The 16118-nt window shown below is 35.0% G+C and overlaps 2 protein-coding genes across 2 annotated transcripts; one reads left to right on the forward strand and one right to left on the reverse strand.

Moving 5' to 3' along the window:
• The first annotated feature begins 8181 nt into the window (after positions 1-8181).
• Positions 8182-8679, forward strand: LOC141525687 (uncharacterized). The gene is made up of 2 exons (XM_074240249.1): positions 8182-8241; positions 8362-8679. The coding sequence occupies exons 1-2, from the start codon at positions 8182-8184 to the stop codon at positions 8677-8679; spliced, it is 378 nt and encodes a 125-aa protein (XP_074096350.1).
• Positions 8680-9962: 1283 nt separating this feature from the next.
• Positions 9963-12601, reverse strand: LOC141525688 (uncharacterized). The gene is made up of 4 exons (XM_074240250.1): positions 12412-12601; positions 12201-12307; positions 11373-12045; positions 9963-10085 (listed from the first exon to the last, which is right to left on the reverse strand). Exons 1-4 carry the CDS (start codon positions 12599-12601, stop codon positions 9979-9981), a joined length of 1077 nt encoding a protein of 358 aa, XP_074096351.1. The 3' UTR covers positions 9963-9978.
• Between the last annotated feature and the right edge of the window lie 3517 nt (positions 12602-16118).

A 16118-nucleotide genomic window follows, 5' to 3' on the forward strand; every position in this document is an offset into this window, starting at 1 on the left:
GTCAAAAATAAATTATTCGATTTTTTTGACCCACCCTAATACATATATAGAATAATACATGACTTTCAATTTAAATAAAAGATAAATAATTATTATTAGTTTATAATATTTTGTTATTAATATTATTAATATTTATTTAAATTAAAAGTTATGTATTATTTGATAAACTAATATGGGTTTGATGTGCTCTCTATCGTCAAATCCAAAAATCTTCTAGCGATATATTTTGAAAATCAATACTCAGTTTTTATTTTTAAATGGTTATATAAAATAATGCATGACTTTTAATTTAAACAAATATTAATTATAAAATTTTAGAAAAACAAAAACTGATTATTGATTATCATAATTAAAAAATCAAAAACCATTACGCCATCTACAGGTGTTGATAAGTATTAATATCAGTAGTAGTGTTGGAAAATTATTTGAATTTAATAACTAACAATAATTAATTCTAATCTTAATTAAATGTGTTAGGATGAAATAATAATAACAATTATAATTCATTTATTTTAGATTTATTGAGTGCTTACAAACCAATCTTTTAAATTATTTACATTTTCCAAGGCACATAAATCAGATAAACGATCATGATAATTACAAAAATGATTGTTACAAATTTTCACACTTTTGAGATAGGGACATTTGAAATTATCGAGATTGTAATTTTATTATTACAATCAATTAAATTTTGAACCCATAACTTTTTCGCGATACCTTTGACATAAATAATTTTTTTATTACAAGTTAAATAATTGAGAACTTCTTTGAGCTTGTAATATGAAGTTGTTCCAGCATTCCAACCGATTCCATGATAATTTCGGATCAGCCAGGTATTCAGATGTTGATAGTTGACTGGTAACACCTTCCAGTGATATGGTGGTTGAAATAGTGTGCATGATAACTCTTCAATATTATCAATATCATGTTGAATTATTATTGAGGCCAACTCCTTAACAATGAAGCGATTATCAGCTCCTCTGAATCCTTGAATGTCTAGAATGATCTCCATTTTTACTGCTCTTGACCACGAAGAGTGACTGAATGATGACTCTTACAATCAATTCAACCTTTTTATAACCCAATCTCTGGATTTTACCCCCACCACTCGATAATCTTATTGGTTAATTATTTTTCTTGATTAATTAATAATAATTTGATTGGTTATTCAAACTATACGGTAGAGTTTTAAACTGCGTAGTAGATGACATCATCAGAGAGGTTTGAGTCTGTTCAAGGTTATGTAATTCTCTTTGTTCTATTTCTGCTGCGTAGAAGGTGACGTCATCGGACAGGTTTGAACCTGTTCAAGGTCGCGTAACTGCACAGTTTTCTTTGTTTTACTTCTAACTGCGCAGTAGATGATGTCATCAAACCGTTTTTGAGGTAGAAGATTGAGGGGTAACTGCGCAGTATCCTCTGGCTATAAAAGCAGCTCGCTGTGAGCGTAGTTCACAACAGTGAAGTACAAGTTTACAGTGTGAAGTACGAGTTTACAGTGAAATATTGTGAAGTACCATAGTAAAATACTGTAGTGACTCTGCTACCCTGGAAGCTGCTACCTGCTGCTGAAATCTGCTGTTGGAATCTGCTATCTGGTCCTGGAATCTGCTACCCGCTGCTGGAATCTGCTATCATCACCAGGATGTACGGGTGCCGTCTACCATTCAGGCAAATGCATGAATTGGAAACTGGGCATAATTATGAGATCACAAACATCAGAATAGTTAGAACACAATTTGGATTCAACGTTGATATATGCTTGGACCACACTTGTTTAATGTTTCTCCCTGCTACATGCAACCAGAAGTTTTGAATAAGCCGCATCTACTTGCAAAGATGAAGAATATTATCAATAATGGTGAAAAAATTTATTTATATTACATCGGTACATCATACAATAAATTTAAATTCATTTACACACCATCTATACCAACTGTGCAATTAATGAAAAAGATTAAATCTATGTAATGTTACTAATATATTTCGTATTTATTATAGTAAGGTTTATAATTAAAAACCCAAAATTATAAAAAAGTATTTCTTTATTTACTATTTTTAATTACATCATGTTTATTTACTATTTTTAATTACATTAAGTTTATTGATTAGTACAGGATCAATAATTTTATTTATTTGTTGTATTCGTCGGCGAAATCGTTCTCCGTCTCTTGCTGCTTGTTCCCATGGTCCTTTCCTCGCTTGTCTGGATGCAAAGTCCCATACATACATGTAATGTATGGTGGGTTTGGGATCAAACTGCACCATTAAGTAAGTTTTCTCACAGTGCTGCTGATGGGATTGTACTCAATTATTCGATCGTGAATTATCAAGCAGTAAGCAGCAGTTTGATTTGGAAACTGTGCTGATGATTCAAATTCCAGGCGTATATCCACAGGTCCAGACTTGATTGACTCGTTCTGCTTGGAACAGTCAATTATATACAGAGGTGCTTTATTCAGAAAATTTTTTTTAGCCAATAGCGGTTCAGCTTCTTTTCCATAGTATGCACTTTAAAAATTTGTGTACATATCATACATCAAGGCATACTGATTATGCACAATGTTGAGGTTCAAATTTCCATATGGATAACTCTGAGAGTTCAAGAACAGCTTAATGTCTCTTATGCTGCAGTGATCAAACTCGCTTGCGTTTTGATTCGATTGATTCTTTCTTGCTGTTTGGAATCCAAGGATAACAAAACGAGGTTTCTCAAGCTGATTTGTTGTTTTGATTACCCAAATATGCTTGTTGGTAGCTGGTAGCAGTGGATACTCATACAATTCCCAAGTCCGGAAACTGATTGGGATAGCTGGATCGGAGGTTATGTAATTCAACACCTCGATTTTTTGCTTGTCAGACATTGTTATATACGGTACAATCCACTCAATTTTTTGAATCGTAATTGAAATATTTTCATTCTCAACGGTAACAACATAAGCATTTTGATCAGTATTTGATCTGATCAGTATCAATTCATGCTTGGCATTCACGATAATTCGTTGATAATCTTCAGCAAATCCAAGAATGAAACTCAGCGGTACTGAGACATCAAAGTAACCGCTATTATCAGTCAGCTCGTTGTCATCTTCATTAACAATCCAACCAGCATTTTCCAGAATATTTTGTTGTCCCGGACTCAGAGAAGCGTATCCGTTCATAACACTGGTGATACCAACATTCTTACATCTATCGATTTCTATGCCATTGAGCTCATAACGTATCTCTTCAAACATATGACAAACAGCCATGTTGACCATCTTCGTAGTAGCACTTACAGCAGTACCATCAGCTTTCCTCATTCTTCCATAAAAATGTAATGTGCTCTTGCTTGAGAGCAAGCACAGATCTTGATGTTGAACAGCAATCCTGATTTCATCACTGTTGTTGAATGTTGATGATGCATATGGCAAGTGTGAATGAGCTTCACAGTGTGCAATAGATTCATCGAAAATAATTGATTTTTTTATATCTAAGATTTCCGCCATGGTATCACACAAGCTAGACAACAAAAATTTATTTTTATCTTGTGAATTTTCCACGTAATTTTAGTCCTAGACTTTTTAGGAACTCTGCGTTTTGACGTGTCAACACTTTCAGAGCTCAATGATGATTGATGATCTTTGGGCATCCTGCAATCCTTTTATACCCGTTACCAGTCTTTGTCTCATATATGATACCCATTACAGGCTTTTTATATGCAGTCTTATCGTGATAGTCTCGCCACGGAAATTTGCTATTCCCCCGTCCTGATCAACAATGCGGAGCCTCAAGTTGTGTATTGCTCGTACGGCGACTGGTAGGTCAATGATGTTTGTTGGCAATTCCACTATCTTATATCGTGCTAGAACCCTCGGGAAAAATTCATGGATTGTGTGATTCTTCTCACCATTGATGTACGATCCAGTAGTTATATTGCACTCGACTCTCAGAGCATTGATTTTCAATATTTTGACTGGTCAATCAGATTTATGTGCTGTGTTAGGTTCAAGCACGCGGTTGGTAAATCCAAGTAATGATCCAATGGAATCTTCAGGTTCAAAATTTATATATTGATCACATTTTATTTCACTTCTCAACTCATTGTTGTTTGCTTTTAAAGTGAAACTTAGTTCAGGTTATGTCTTGTTTATATAAGTTTCAATATCTTTAATTTCATAACTCCTTGTTGGTATAGTTATTTCTTGAAATCTCTTGATTGTACTTCTTTTGGATCTTTTTGATGACACATAAAATTTATTAGCAACAACATCAATATTTGGTATTGAATTAAATGTTAGGAGCTTAACAAGCCCAAGAACATAATTTTTTGTTGGTGATAGCTCAATCGGTGGAAAATAATTTGCCTCCAGTATGGAGGAGTTTCCGGATAGTGTCAAGGTGAATGACTCTGCCATGACTGACGCTTGTTGTCTCGACTCACTTCAATTTATAGTTGTCCAGCCAGGAATTTTAAGCACAAATGTCCACATATGATTGTATCAAAGTCTTGATATCTTTTATGATTGTACTTTACGCGACCTACATCGAGATATTTCATCAAGTCTTATGGGGGTTGTAGATTACCAAAACTGTCAAAGTAAATTACTTGATTATGATTCTTCTTGTATGCAACCCAGTGAGTACCAGGCCCAAGTTTATCATCTAAATTTATTATTGCTGATTCGTTTGTCTTTGGTCCAAATTTTGGTAAATCATTTCTCATGAAAACTCCACGAAAATTTGGAATTTTAAGCAGCTTGACATATTTTAATAAGTCGATGTTAGTCAGTGCTCGATGTGGTAGCTCTACTGGTTTTTTGACTTCTTGCAGCCAGCTCCTTCTGGGTATGGTTTCAGATAAAGTCCCATACCACTGCGGTAAGGTTTGAGGTATAATCCTCTACCTACAGCTATTTCCTCCATCTTCAAGTTGTGATGTTTCTTTGCAGCTAATTGATTTTTGGCTGCGCTGGCATCGTTCACAGCTTTTGCAACACCTGCAGCTCCACCTGTTAGAGCACCAACCGCTGATAACCCTGCAAACAGGGGAATCAAGAATGGAAGTACTCCACTAATCTTTGATGGAACTGGTAGAATACGAGGCAATCGAACGTTTTTCTTCCCACCAACTTTCTTGACAGCTTTGCGGACACCTCCAAGAGCTGTTTTAACTGGATCTCCACCAGGCTGCATGGACGTTTTAGCATCATCAACAATCTGTCTCAGAGCAACATCCTTCTTCTTGGAAGTCTTTCTTTTGACTGTCTTACGCTTCATTGTTTTTCTTTTAATTGTCTTACGCTTGGTAATAGGTTTTTCTTTTTTAAGACCCATACCGAAACGTCTTTTCAACTTCATGATTTTATTCACACTCCAAGCAGCAGCTTTTTCACCAATAGCAGCGTCTCTTGCTTGAAATCGTTGCCACGCTTTCTCAGCAAGGATTTTATCAGCTTCATGACGGGCTTCTAAATTTTCACGATTTTTCGAGTAAGCTATATCGTGTTCCTTACACGCAGCGTCCAGAGGATTTATACCTGGATCACCTCGAGCTAACCTCTTAGCTAACTTTGTACCTGGACCGCAGTACTGGTACCCAGGGATATGGAGTTCAAGTGGGAGCTTATTGATTATGTTGTTGAACAAACCTTTACCACGTCTGCTCTCAGACATGTCAGTCATAAGACTGACTCGCTTATCTATATAAGCCGGTATATATACCTCTTGAGCTCAGAATACAATCAGCAGTCATGGACAACAAACCAAGAGCTCAGTTGCCAGTTATCAATTTTGATCAAATTGTTCAAGGAACCGGTGTGAAACTCAAACGACACGGTGCTTTACTTCCCAACAGTATCCGTGCAGTGTTTTGCGGACCATCAAACTGTGGAAAGACCAACGCTCTACTGTCTCTTATTGTACATCCAAACGGTTTGAGGTTTGAGAATATATATCTTTACTCAAAGTCTCTTAACCAACCAAAGTATCAGTTCCTGGAGACGCTGCTTAAACAGATTGATGGTATTGGATTCTTCACATTCAGTGAACATGAAGCTGTAATCAAGCCTGAAGATGCTAAACCTAACTCCCTGATGATATTTGATGATGTGGCTTGTGAAAAACAGGATCACATCAAGGCTTTCTTCTGCATGGGTCGACACAAGGATGTAGACAGCTTCTATCTCTGTCAAACTTATACACGAATACCTAAGCATGTGATTAGAGATAACGCAAACTTTCTCGTGCTATTCCGTCAAGATGAAATGAATCTGAAGCATATTTATAATGATCATGTCAATACAGATATGTCATACAACTCATTCAGAGATTTATGCTCGGCATGTTGGCATAAATATGGGTTTGTGGTAATAGATAAAGACAGTGAATTGAACAGTGGTAGGTATCGCAAAGGATTCGACTGCTTCATTAGTATAAATTGAGGTACTTTAGAGTGTGATAGTCATACATGCTGTAGACGTTAACCTGTCAACATGAAGCCTGAAGAAATATCAAAGCAGAAAGATATTCTGCATCAGATATCTCAAGCCAGTGATGCCATCCGACGGAAGCACAAGATGTTGAAGTTGGGTAAAGATACAGCTGAGAAAGCTATGGAGGAAATGTTCAAGCCTATTGTGACACCACTCCAGAGTATAGTTGAATCTTCAAAGTTGAAAGGGGAAAATATTAAAAAAGAAGAAAAACCACAGGTTGAAAAACAAGAGGTTGAAAAATCTTTATATGATGATCCAGAAGTATACAACAGTTTAATAACAGATGATGAAAGTTCATTTGATAATACAGCACTTGCTATTACTCAGCCACCACCATCAACAAGTACTCCAGCTCGTAGAAATCCTCTTCTCACTAATTATCTACAACGTTTAAGTAAAAAACATAAAGAAATGCATATGGGTGATTCACCTATTTCATTTGCAAATGATACAATAACTGTCAAAGAAAAAACTTATCCAATAACTCCTGGGTTGTTGGAATTATTATTTAAAAAATCCCCAGAGGATGCACTCATCGCCCCAGATGATAAGAAAAAGTACTTGGACATAATTCAACATACCAACGCTCATAGGAAAAATTATGACCCAAATCGTACCATTTATGATGATACAACAATCAAGTTTAATAAATACATTGCTGATTTTATCACCCAGTTCGGTAAAGGGTTACCAAAATATATGATTGCAAGAAAACAGAGATTACCAATGGACTATGTTCACTGGGATGATCCAAATGAACTAGTTGATCGTTTGCGACTACTTATGGCATCTCAAGCTGCTGGAAATCCAAGTCACACGAATGAAATCATGTCAATTATTGAAGAGCTTAGGGAGGCTGGAGTTATATATTAAAAGCTTCTGGAAAATTAAATCATTCACACGCTGACAGTCAAAGTGTTCACAACCATGAGCATCGATATATTTGGACGTCCACTGGACAATAACTTAGGTCAACGAGGACCAGCTGGTAGAGGTTTCAATGTAACTTCTGATGGAAATTATAACATTGAGAATAAAAGGTTGTGCAATCTCGGTAATCCTTCAAATGAACATGATGCGGCGACAGTACAGTTTGTACTGAGACAGATGTCTGAACTGAATATAAGTATAGACAGTGAACAGAAAAAGATTATTTCACATTTACACTCTGAAATAGTAATACTGAAAGCTGCTGTGGGAAATTTGCAGACGACTATTGAGGAAGTTAAAGCAGTACTTTCCTCTCACCAAAATAATATCAAATATCTCACTGAGAAACTCGATGAACGACAAAAAGACAGTGATAGCTGAAGAGCTTCACAAACCAGCTCGCAGGAACTATAAACGTCGTCATGTTGACATCCGAGGTCTCGATGAGACTTGGCAAGCTGACTTGGTTGAGATGATTCCATATGCGACAGTCAATAAAGGACACAAGTATCTGCTTACAATCATAGACATATTTTCTAAATATGCCTGGGCAGTTCCAATTAAATCAAAAAGTGGTGTAGATGTCACTAGTGCTATGAAGTCTGTACTCCAGCAAGGTCGTGTACCTAAGAATCTCCATGTTGATCAGGGTAAAGAGTTTTACAACAAAGAATTCAAAGATCTGATGAAGCAGTACAAGATAAATCTTTACTCAACATTCAGCAATCTCAAAGCATCCATATGTGAACGTTTCAATAGAACACTCAAGAATAAAATGTGGCGAGAATTTACAGCTCGTGGCAGCTACAAGTGGACTAATATACTTGATGACTTGGTGAATACTTACAACAACACCAAACACAGTACCATCAAAATGAAACCTGTCGATGTTACCGCTGCTCAGGAGAAACAACTGTTGAAAAATATATATCACCCACTGAAAACCAAATCGAAGCAGAAGTTCAAAGTTGGAGACAAAGTCCGAATCAGCAAGTACAAGCATGTTTTTGACAAAGGATACACGCCAAACTGGACAACAGAAATCTTCACAATCAAATCGGTGCAGAATACGAATCCAACGACGTACAAGCTCGTGGACTATCAGGATCAACCAATTGAAGGCGGATTTTACAACGAAGAACTCAGCAAAGTCAAATATCCAGATGTATATCTTGTTGAAAAAGTAATTAGAAAACGTGGACATAAATATTATGTTAAATGGTTAGGCTTTGATACTAAACATAATAGTTGGATCAATAAATCAGATATGTAAAACACAAATTATATTTACATTGTTTTTATTTACAAAACCTTAATACATAAATCCTTGAAAATATATTTACATTATTTTTACTATTACAAAACTTTTTGTCTCTTATTATTATTTTCATCATCTACAAGTTTTCTTTTCTTAAAATCTAAGGAGCCTTTATAACTCCAAGGCACAGTATCAGTGCTTGCCTCAATGAGTTGACGTTTGTCATCAGCCCAACTGAGAGCAAGTTTCTCCTGTTTTATTGTGTGCACTTGATGTTTTTTGCTTTTGATCATGTACTGTTCTTTCTTTAACAGCACATTTTCAAAAAGGCATCTTTTGAAGTCATCAAACATGATAGTCTTCAAGGCTGATCCTCCGATACCCTTTGCCCGTTTCTTAATCCTATCCTTTTCCTTCTCAGGAACATGGATTTCGAAGGCATACAATTTGGCTCTGAGATCCACGAACTCGGACATGATTTTTCCATTGTTCTCATCCTTCATGAGTTCCAGAACCTTTTTGTTAACAAGGGGCATGTTGAAGACATTGTTAGGTGGGTAATCGGAAGTATCAAACCTTGAGATATCCCGTTTGATGTCTTCATAGATGTTGGGTACATTGAATTGGTAAATTAGACTGTCTGTGTCGTGTACAATAATTTAGATGTTTTTGCATATATTTCAAGCACATAATTATAGTGGAAGTCATAAATAAAAGTCTTGGATAAATCTAATATGCTAAAGCCTACATATATTGGTTTGTTGAAGCAGACTCTAGCTTTTTTAAGTTCTACTATAACCATGTCTTCATCGACAATTGTAAGACTGTGGAAGTTAGGTCTACATACTAAATCGGATACATTGTATCGACCTTGCCACTTCGTTCTCAAATATACATATTTATATTTTCTTACATTTTCCATCGTCTTTCCGAAAACTGCGTTATTCATTAATTTATAAAAATTTTTTTCAAACTCATTTTTCGCTCATTTTCGGCAATCAGTATTTTTATCAATGTATGACTTGAGCCAGTCTGACTGCTCAAATTTTAAGACTCGATGTATTTTCTTAAGTTCTAAGCCTAAATCTAAACATTGTTTTAAATTCTTATAATGTATTACATAATTAGACTTATCATACAGAGTTGTTGTTAATTTTTGTTGTTTGCTGCCAGGTGGTACAAAATGTTCTGGGCATAAAGGTAGATCTTTGTGTAGATCATGTAATTTTCAGGATAGTGTAGGTCCACTTCAAGGATGTAGCCTACACTCTCATCATCATTGAAAAACTGATCTACATTGTCTACATTTTCAACCTATTCAAATTTACCCTTGGGTAAAGACGTACTCATCGCTGCGCCATACAAATTATTTACATCGTAGTACATCAGGTATGTTTCGGGGTTGTATGTTTCGTTCCAAACTACTTGAGCAAAAGCATAATCATCATTGGAAATAGTTGAGTTTGTTAATTTAGAATAAAATGATTCCTGGTCAGGTAATTGTCTCTCGTCTAGTCTGTCAATGCTGTCAATGTACTCATACGGGAATACACCCTTACGTATTGCTAATTTAAATTTGTTAGGGTCAGGGTAGTGTAGTCGCGTAATCTGTTTGTCTTTGTCATCAAGGTATGAAGCTAATTTCTCTAAACTGGAGGCCATGAATCTAAAAGAGACAATAAATCTTAGAGAGACTAAAGTATTTTTAACTGATTTTGTGAAAGAAATGTAACGCTCTTTATTGATTGGTAATAATGAAATTTCACCCTCAAATACTGTAGCTAAGGATTTAATTATAAAGTGTGAGTCATAGCCGGATAAATTATGAAAGACAACTGGGATAATGGTAGATTTCTGATAATTAACGTTACATGATTTATGAGCTGCGTTTCTATAGTTACCCGTGAAGTGACAATGATCATAGACTTTATCTGTTGTAGAAGTGATTGGTTTTTCACAGATGTGACACTCAGTTGCCTGATTGTGTCTATCTTGTTGCTCTTTCGTTAAAGGTTTCATTTTAATGGGATTCTTTAGAATTTTTTCAAAGTCCAGAGCTAATGACTCTAATTGTTTAACAAACCAGTTTATGCAATCAGGAGAACGGTTTAATTCAAATTTGGAGAGTGTGTTATCATAGCTGCAATGTACATAGTAAGCAATACTGTGTGGAACATGTTTATTAATTGTCTTTTCATCATCTCCTGGGGGTTCAAGTGTGCATTCTAGATCCGCGTAAACTACAAACGGCACAGTATCTTTAGACTTAAAATCTTTGAATTTCAAAATTTTATTTTTTTCACTGGGAAATTCCATGCGGACTTTGTTAGATATAAAACAATCTACTCGGTGCTCTAAATAACATTTTTCTAATTTGAAATGATTCAAACAACGATCACAAAAGTATAATTTATGTCTACCCAGAGATATTTGACTTGTAATTAATCCAGAAAGATTATGTATCCATGCAAAGTGATAGACAGACTCAATATTATCTAAATTATCAGTATAATTTACACTTTTTTTAATCATTAATAAATGTATTGTTGGTATTTCTGACTCGAAGTTACTTAAATATAATGGGATAATATTACTTTTTTCAGACTTTTTACCCGTGAATTCTGACTCTATACCATATACATTAATGCTAAGGTCATTCATTTTTTCAAATTTTGGTATATCATTAAGTTTGATTGGAAATTGAATACCTTCATAGTTTAATCTGACGCTGAAGTGTCGATAACTTGTAGGATCACCCGGAACCAATACTGGTGAATGCAAGGCAGCGTTGACACACCACAGGAAGCAGAACTCATCATTGTTCTGGATGTTCGTAACCGCATTCTTCTTCTTGACAATATCCTTTGGCAATCTGACGAAGGTGGAGTTTCCAACTTGGGTTGGTGTGAATCGTGACATGGTTACCATCAAGCTGTTCGGTCCAAGCAGACTCCATCCGGAACCCTCATGCTCAAAATCTTCAATTCTTTGAAGTAATTTGTCGTAGACATGTTGACTAAACCAATCCTGAAGAGATGTGGCAGGGAGAATCTCACGGCTTTTGGTGATGAAAGACGTTCGCTCTTCTACATCTTCTTGTTTCCGGAATATGCAAAAGAGTTCAACATTCACTTTCAACCCTGCCAGATCTCTCAAGACACTCTGTACCTTGTTGATGATAATATCCCGTGAGGCTTGGAGAAATGATGCTGGATCTTTGTGACGTTGGTTGATAACACATCCGGTCTGGATGTTACCAGCAAAAGCATTCTCCAAGTCCTTCCATTTGACTCCTTGGTTAAGATCTCCACCAACAACTTGGTTACCGAGTCGCCAAGCAGCGGTGAGCAGTGGATGCAGAAAGTCGTGAGCTTCCATAAACTGAAGTTAACCAACAACATGAGCGACAAGCACGGCTATGTAAGTACTGTACGTAACGCAAACCAACCAATCACTTACTACTAGCATTAAGTAATTCCTAAGAGAATAATTTCCCCGAGCAACAATAACCCAAACCAATAGTAATAGTAACCTACTAGCCTACCTTCTGCTCCAGCACATGATAATTGCTTAGTAGGATTAAATATCACCAGGATAACTTCACCAACAACGAGAAAGAACCGAATTCGCTTGAATCGAGTATCTAGAACAAATCCAGATTAAGTTATTAGGGTTAAATTAAGTAAGAGGCTTGACAAACCTCTTCCGTTCTCACATCCGTTACCGAGTTGATGTGCGCTTGAATACTTCGTCTCACTTGAATTGTTGTTCCAGGATTCAGTAATATTGTGTTGAAGTATTCAATGGTCTCCTCACACACTCGTAAACACCTTTGACGATGTTCATCAGTGAGCTGCTCTCCCAACAGATCAGCATATGAGACTGCAATAGTGTCCACCAAGTTCGTGAGAGCCTCGATGAGGTTATGTTGTGCCATTTTGGAACGAGAATCACTACTGTCTTACACAATATTATAGGTTATGTACACTGTTTATAGGTTATATACACTGTTTATAGGTTATGTACACTGTGTATAGGTTATGTACACTTTTAAAGGTTATGTCACTGTTTATAGATGATGTACACTACACAATAGTTTTTGCACACTGGACAATACTCGCGTACTTCACAACACTGAACTTCACTATATTTTATAACACTGAATACTGTTTAATCACGAGAGATGTACTTCGTTTTTGTGAAGTACGGCTTGAGCGCGCTGCTTTTATAGCCAGAGGATACTACGCAGTTACCCCCCACTCCTCTACCTCAAAAACGGTTTGATGACGTCATCTACTACGCAGTTAAAAATAGAACAAAGAAAACTGCGCAGTTACGCAACCTTGAACAGGCTCAGACCTGTATGATGACGTCATCTACTACGCAGTTAGGAATAAAGCAAAGAGAACTACGCAGTTACCGTGACCTTGAACAGGTTTAGACCTGTTTAGAAGTAGACAGAAACCTCGACAGATGGCGTATCTTCTCGCATGTACTCCTCATACGTACAGTTTGAATATATTAATCTTTTCAGAATATAAACAATGAAATGCACCTGTGATCTAAGCAACTATTATTGATGCTGAGATCACAGGTGCATTTTTTAACAAAAATGCATGAAATCAGAATCAAAATTTGAAATGGCGGAAATCAGACTCAAAATGGCGGATATTATACTTAAAATGACGGCTCGATATAAAAATGGTGGAAATCAGATTCAAAATGGTGGATTCATAACATAAAATGGCTGAAGTCAGATTCAAAATGGCAGATTTCAGATAGCAGATTCAAAATGGCGGAGTCAAAATGGTAGGCAAATAGCGGATAAATTTTAAAAATGGCGGGAAAATGACGGATAGATTTAAATTACAGAATTCAACACCAGCACCACCTATGAAAACAACCGATAAAAACCTCATCCATAACCTCAAAATGTCATACATATCTACCACCGACAACACCCATTGTCGGTAAAAACAGGTCGCCCATATCTACAGACGACATTCACCACAGGACACGAACCCGCAGTCGGTAATGTAGGCCCCCTAGCATGGACGCGAACCGTGAATCTGTTTTACCTTGATTGAGTATCACCCCCTGTTTACCTACTAACACTTTTTTTTTGGATTTCTAAACCACAATAACTATTGAATGAATGAACTGATTTTTACGCGGTTGGCGGCATTCTACGCAGTTTTTTAAGCTTTATAAAGAGTTTCTAAGTTTCAACTGGTCAAAGTAGAAATTTCGGAGAAACTTCAAAAAAAAAAAACACGAACGAATCAACCCATTTCGACCGGATTGGCGGCGATCGACGTGGTTTTGCAAGGTTGAGAGCTGATCAGTTTTTTAAATCGAACGGTTGAGTCGTTTAAATGTTATTCCAAAAAAACCACTTCCAAAAAAATTTTTTTTTCTATTTTTTTTGAGATTTTTCCAAATTGCTCAAAAGCTTTAGAAAGCTTCCCTAACTATTTGTACGATGAGGTTCGTACGCGCGTGTGTGTGTGTGTGTGTAAGTATGTGAACCACTTATAACTTTTGAACGGCTTGATCGATTTCATCGTGGATACTATTTGGACCGATATCTGATTTTATTTTATTGCTTAGACAATATGAATGGCACTATTTCGTAGTTGATACAAAATTTATTTTGGTTGTTTGTACAACTTTATTCAAAAACAGATACACTCCGTAATAGAGTACAAAAATCCTACTCTTTTTGGAACTTATCACTTCAAGGTCAAGTATGTAGAAAAGGAACAATTCTGCGGCCATGCGCCATCTATCAAAGACTTTTCATACTAGTTTCGACGGTGCGGAATATGTGATTTCTCCATGGTGATGCCTTTGTAATTATCTAATGTGTTGTCAGATTATTATTTGGCATAACATTGCATGAAAAATGATAATATCATTAATTTCATATTGTATTTAAAAAATAAATACAAAGAACATAAATTCTAAGAACACTTTCTAATATTATGGGCGTCATTCCCATAATCATAGTTATTGTTTCTACAATCAATATAGGAAATCATCCCATAAATTTATCGTATGACACTTAACAAATTCAACGTAATTAAAAAGTAAATTCATTTAACAAATTAAATTTTCAATTACACAAGAATAAAATAATCGACGAATAAATAGTGACAAAAATAATCAATAAAAATCGCCACGTACGTCGACGAAGCAACTTCAGGCATTCTCTATATTTTTGTTACTCTAAAAATTTTGTAAGTAATTCAAGCTATTGAATTAATTTTTTCTTTAAGAATATTATCTACATATCAAATAAATCGGATAATAATTTTTATAATAAAATTTGTCCCTCTAAATTTCTGGGTTCCTGGTCCAATGGTTGAAACATGCGAAGACCAAAATAAATTTAATTCGTTTTTCTAAATAGGATATAACATTCCTTTCTTAAAATTGCATTCTAAGCAGTAAAAAATTGAGCGTAATATTGCGTCAAAAATTTTATGTTAAATATTTAAATTTTTTTTATCGAGATCTTAGAAACTTGACTCAAAAAGTGTAAAATTTACACATACAAGTGTTAAATATTTAACACAAAATTTTTCGATACAATGACGGAAATTTTCTTATTGTGTGAATCTAATAAGTTTTCCTTTTCATTTTTCGAATGACTTAAGTCCAATTCTTGCAGAAAACTCACTCATGCACTATAATAATATGTTTGGTGCATGTACGCATCACGTCAGTTGATGCAACGTTCATTTATTGCTATAAAGAGCGTTACGACTTAGATTAGCCGTCGTAACCAGTTGTGGTCATCTCGTTATCCGATTATATATATATATATATATATATATATATATATATATGTGATTAGTTTACGAGAATGTGCAGCGCATAAAATAGTTCCCCTACTATAGATATCCTATGTTGTACTCGCTTTATAGTAGAGGCTCTATAATATGTATAGTATAAAGGACATTACATTAGATATGTATAATGATGCATATACAGAAAGTAATAAAAAATTAAGTGGATAATCATGTTAAACTTAAATTTACTTCAATTTATTTTATTTTCTATTTTATTATTTTTAATTGATTACATAAAAAGTATTTGTCGATTTAATATTTATTTTTTTAACTAATTATACAGTTTTATCGTAATGAAAGTATTCTAACGTTATTTTTTGACTAACGGTTAAAGGATTAGCAAATTGATTTATTATGTATACAGCAAATTATTTAAGAAAACACTGAAATAGACACATATCTATAAATATTGAATTTCTTTCATATAATCATGAGTCAATTAAAAATGACATAATTCATGTCACTTTATGTACGTACAAACATCTTATGATGTAGAAATAAGGGTGATGTCTGGGCTTTAATTTGTTAACGTATATATATATATATATATATATATATATATATATATATATATATATATATATATATATATATATATGA

This window comes from Cotesia typhae, unplaced genomic scaffold (genome assembly GCF_013202065.1).
Source record: "Cotesia typhae breed Kobodo isofemale line unplaced genomic scaffold, CoteBio_Ctyphae contig_27, whole genome shotgun sequence".
NCBI classification, from domain to species: Eukaryota; Metazoa; Arthropoda; class Insecta; order Hymenoptera; family Braconidae; genus Cotesia; species Cotesia typhae.

What these genes read in the sequence shown, in the direction of transcription:
- LOC141525687 (XM_074240249.1), top strand. Translation starts at nt 8,182, where the DNA reads ATGTGGCGAGAATTTACAGCTCGTGGCAGCTACAAGTGGACTAATATA. An exon ending in CTAATATACTTGATGACTTG is followed by an intron (nt 8,242 to 8,361) that starts GTGAATACTTAC and finishes ACCAAATCGAAG; the next exon opens with CAGAAGTTCAAAGTTGGAGA.
- LOC141525688 (XM_074240250.1), bottom strand. Translation starts at nt 12,601, where the DNA reads ATGGCACAACATAACCTCATCGAGGCTCTCACGAACTTGGTGGACACT. An exon ending in AACAATTCAAGTGAGACGAA is followed by an intron (nt 12,308 to 12,411) that starts GTATTCAAGCGC and finishes GATTTGTTCTAG; the next exon opens with ATACTCGATTCAAGCGAATT. An exon ending in CGTCAGATTAAACTATGAAG is followed by an intron (nt 10,086 to 11,372) that starts GTATTCAATTTC and finishes TTGCTCAAGTAG; the next exon opens with TTTGGAACGAAACATACAAC.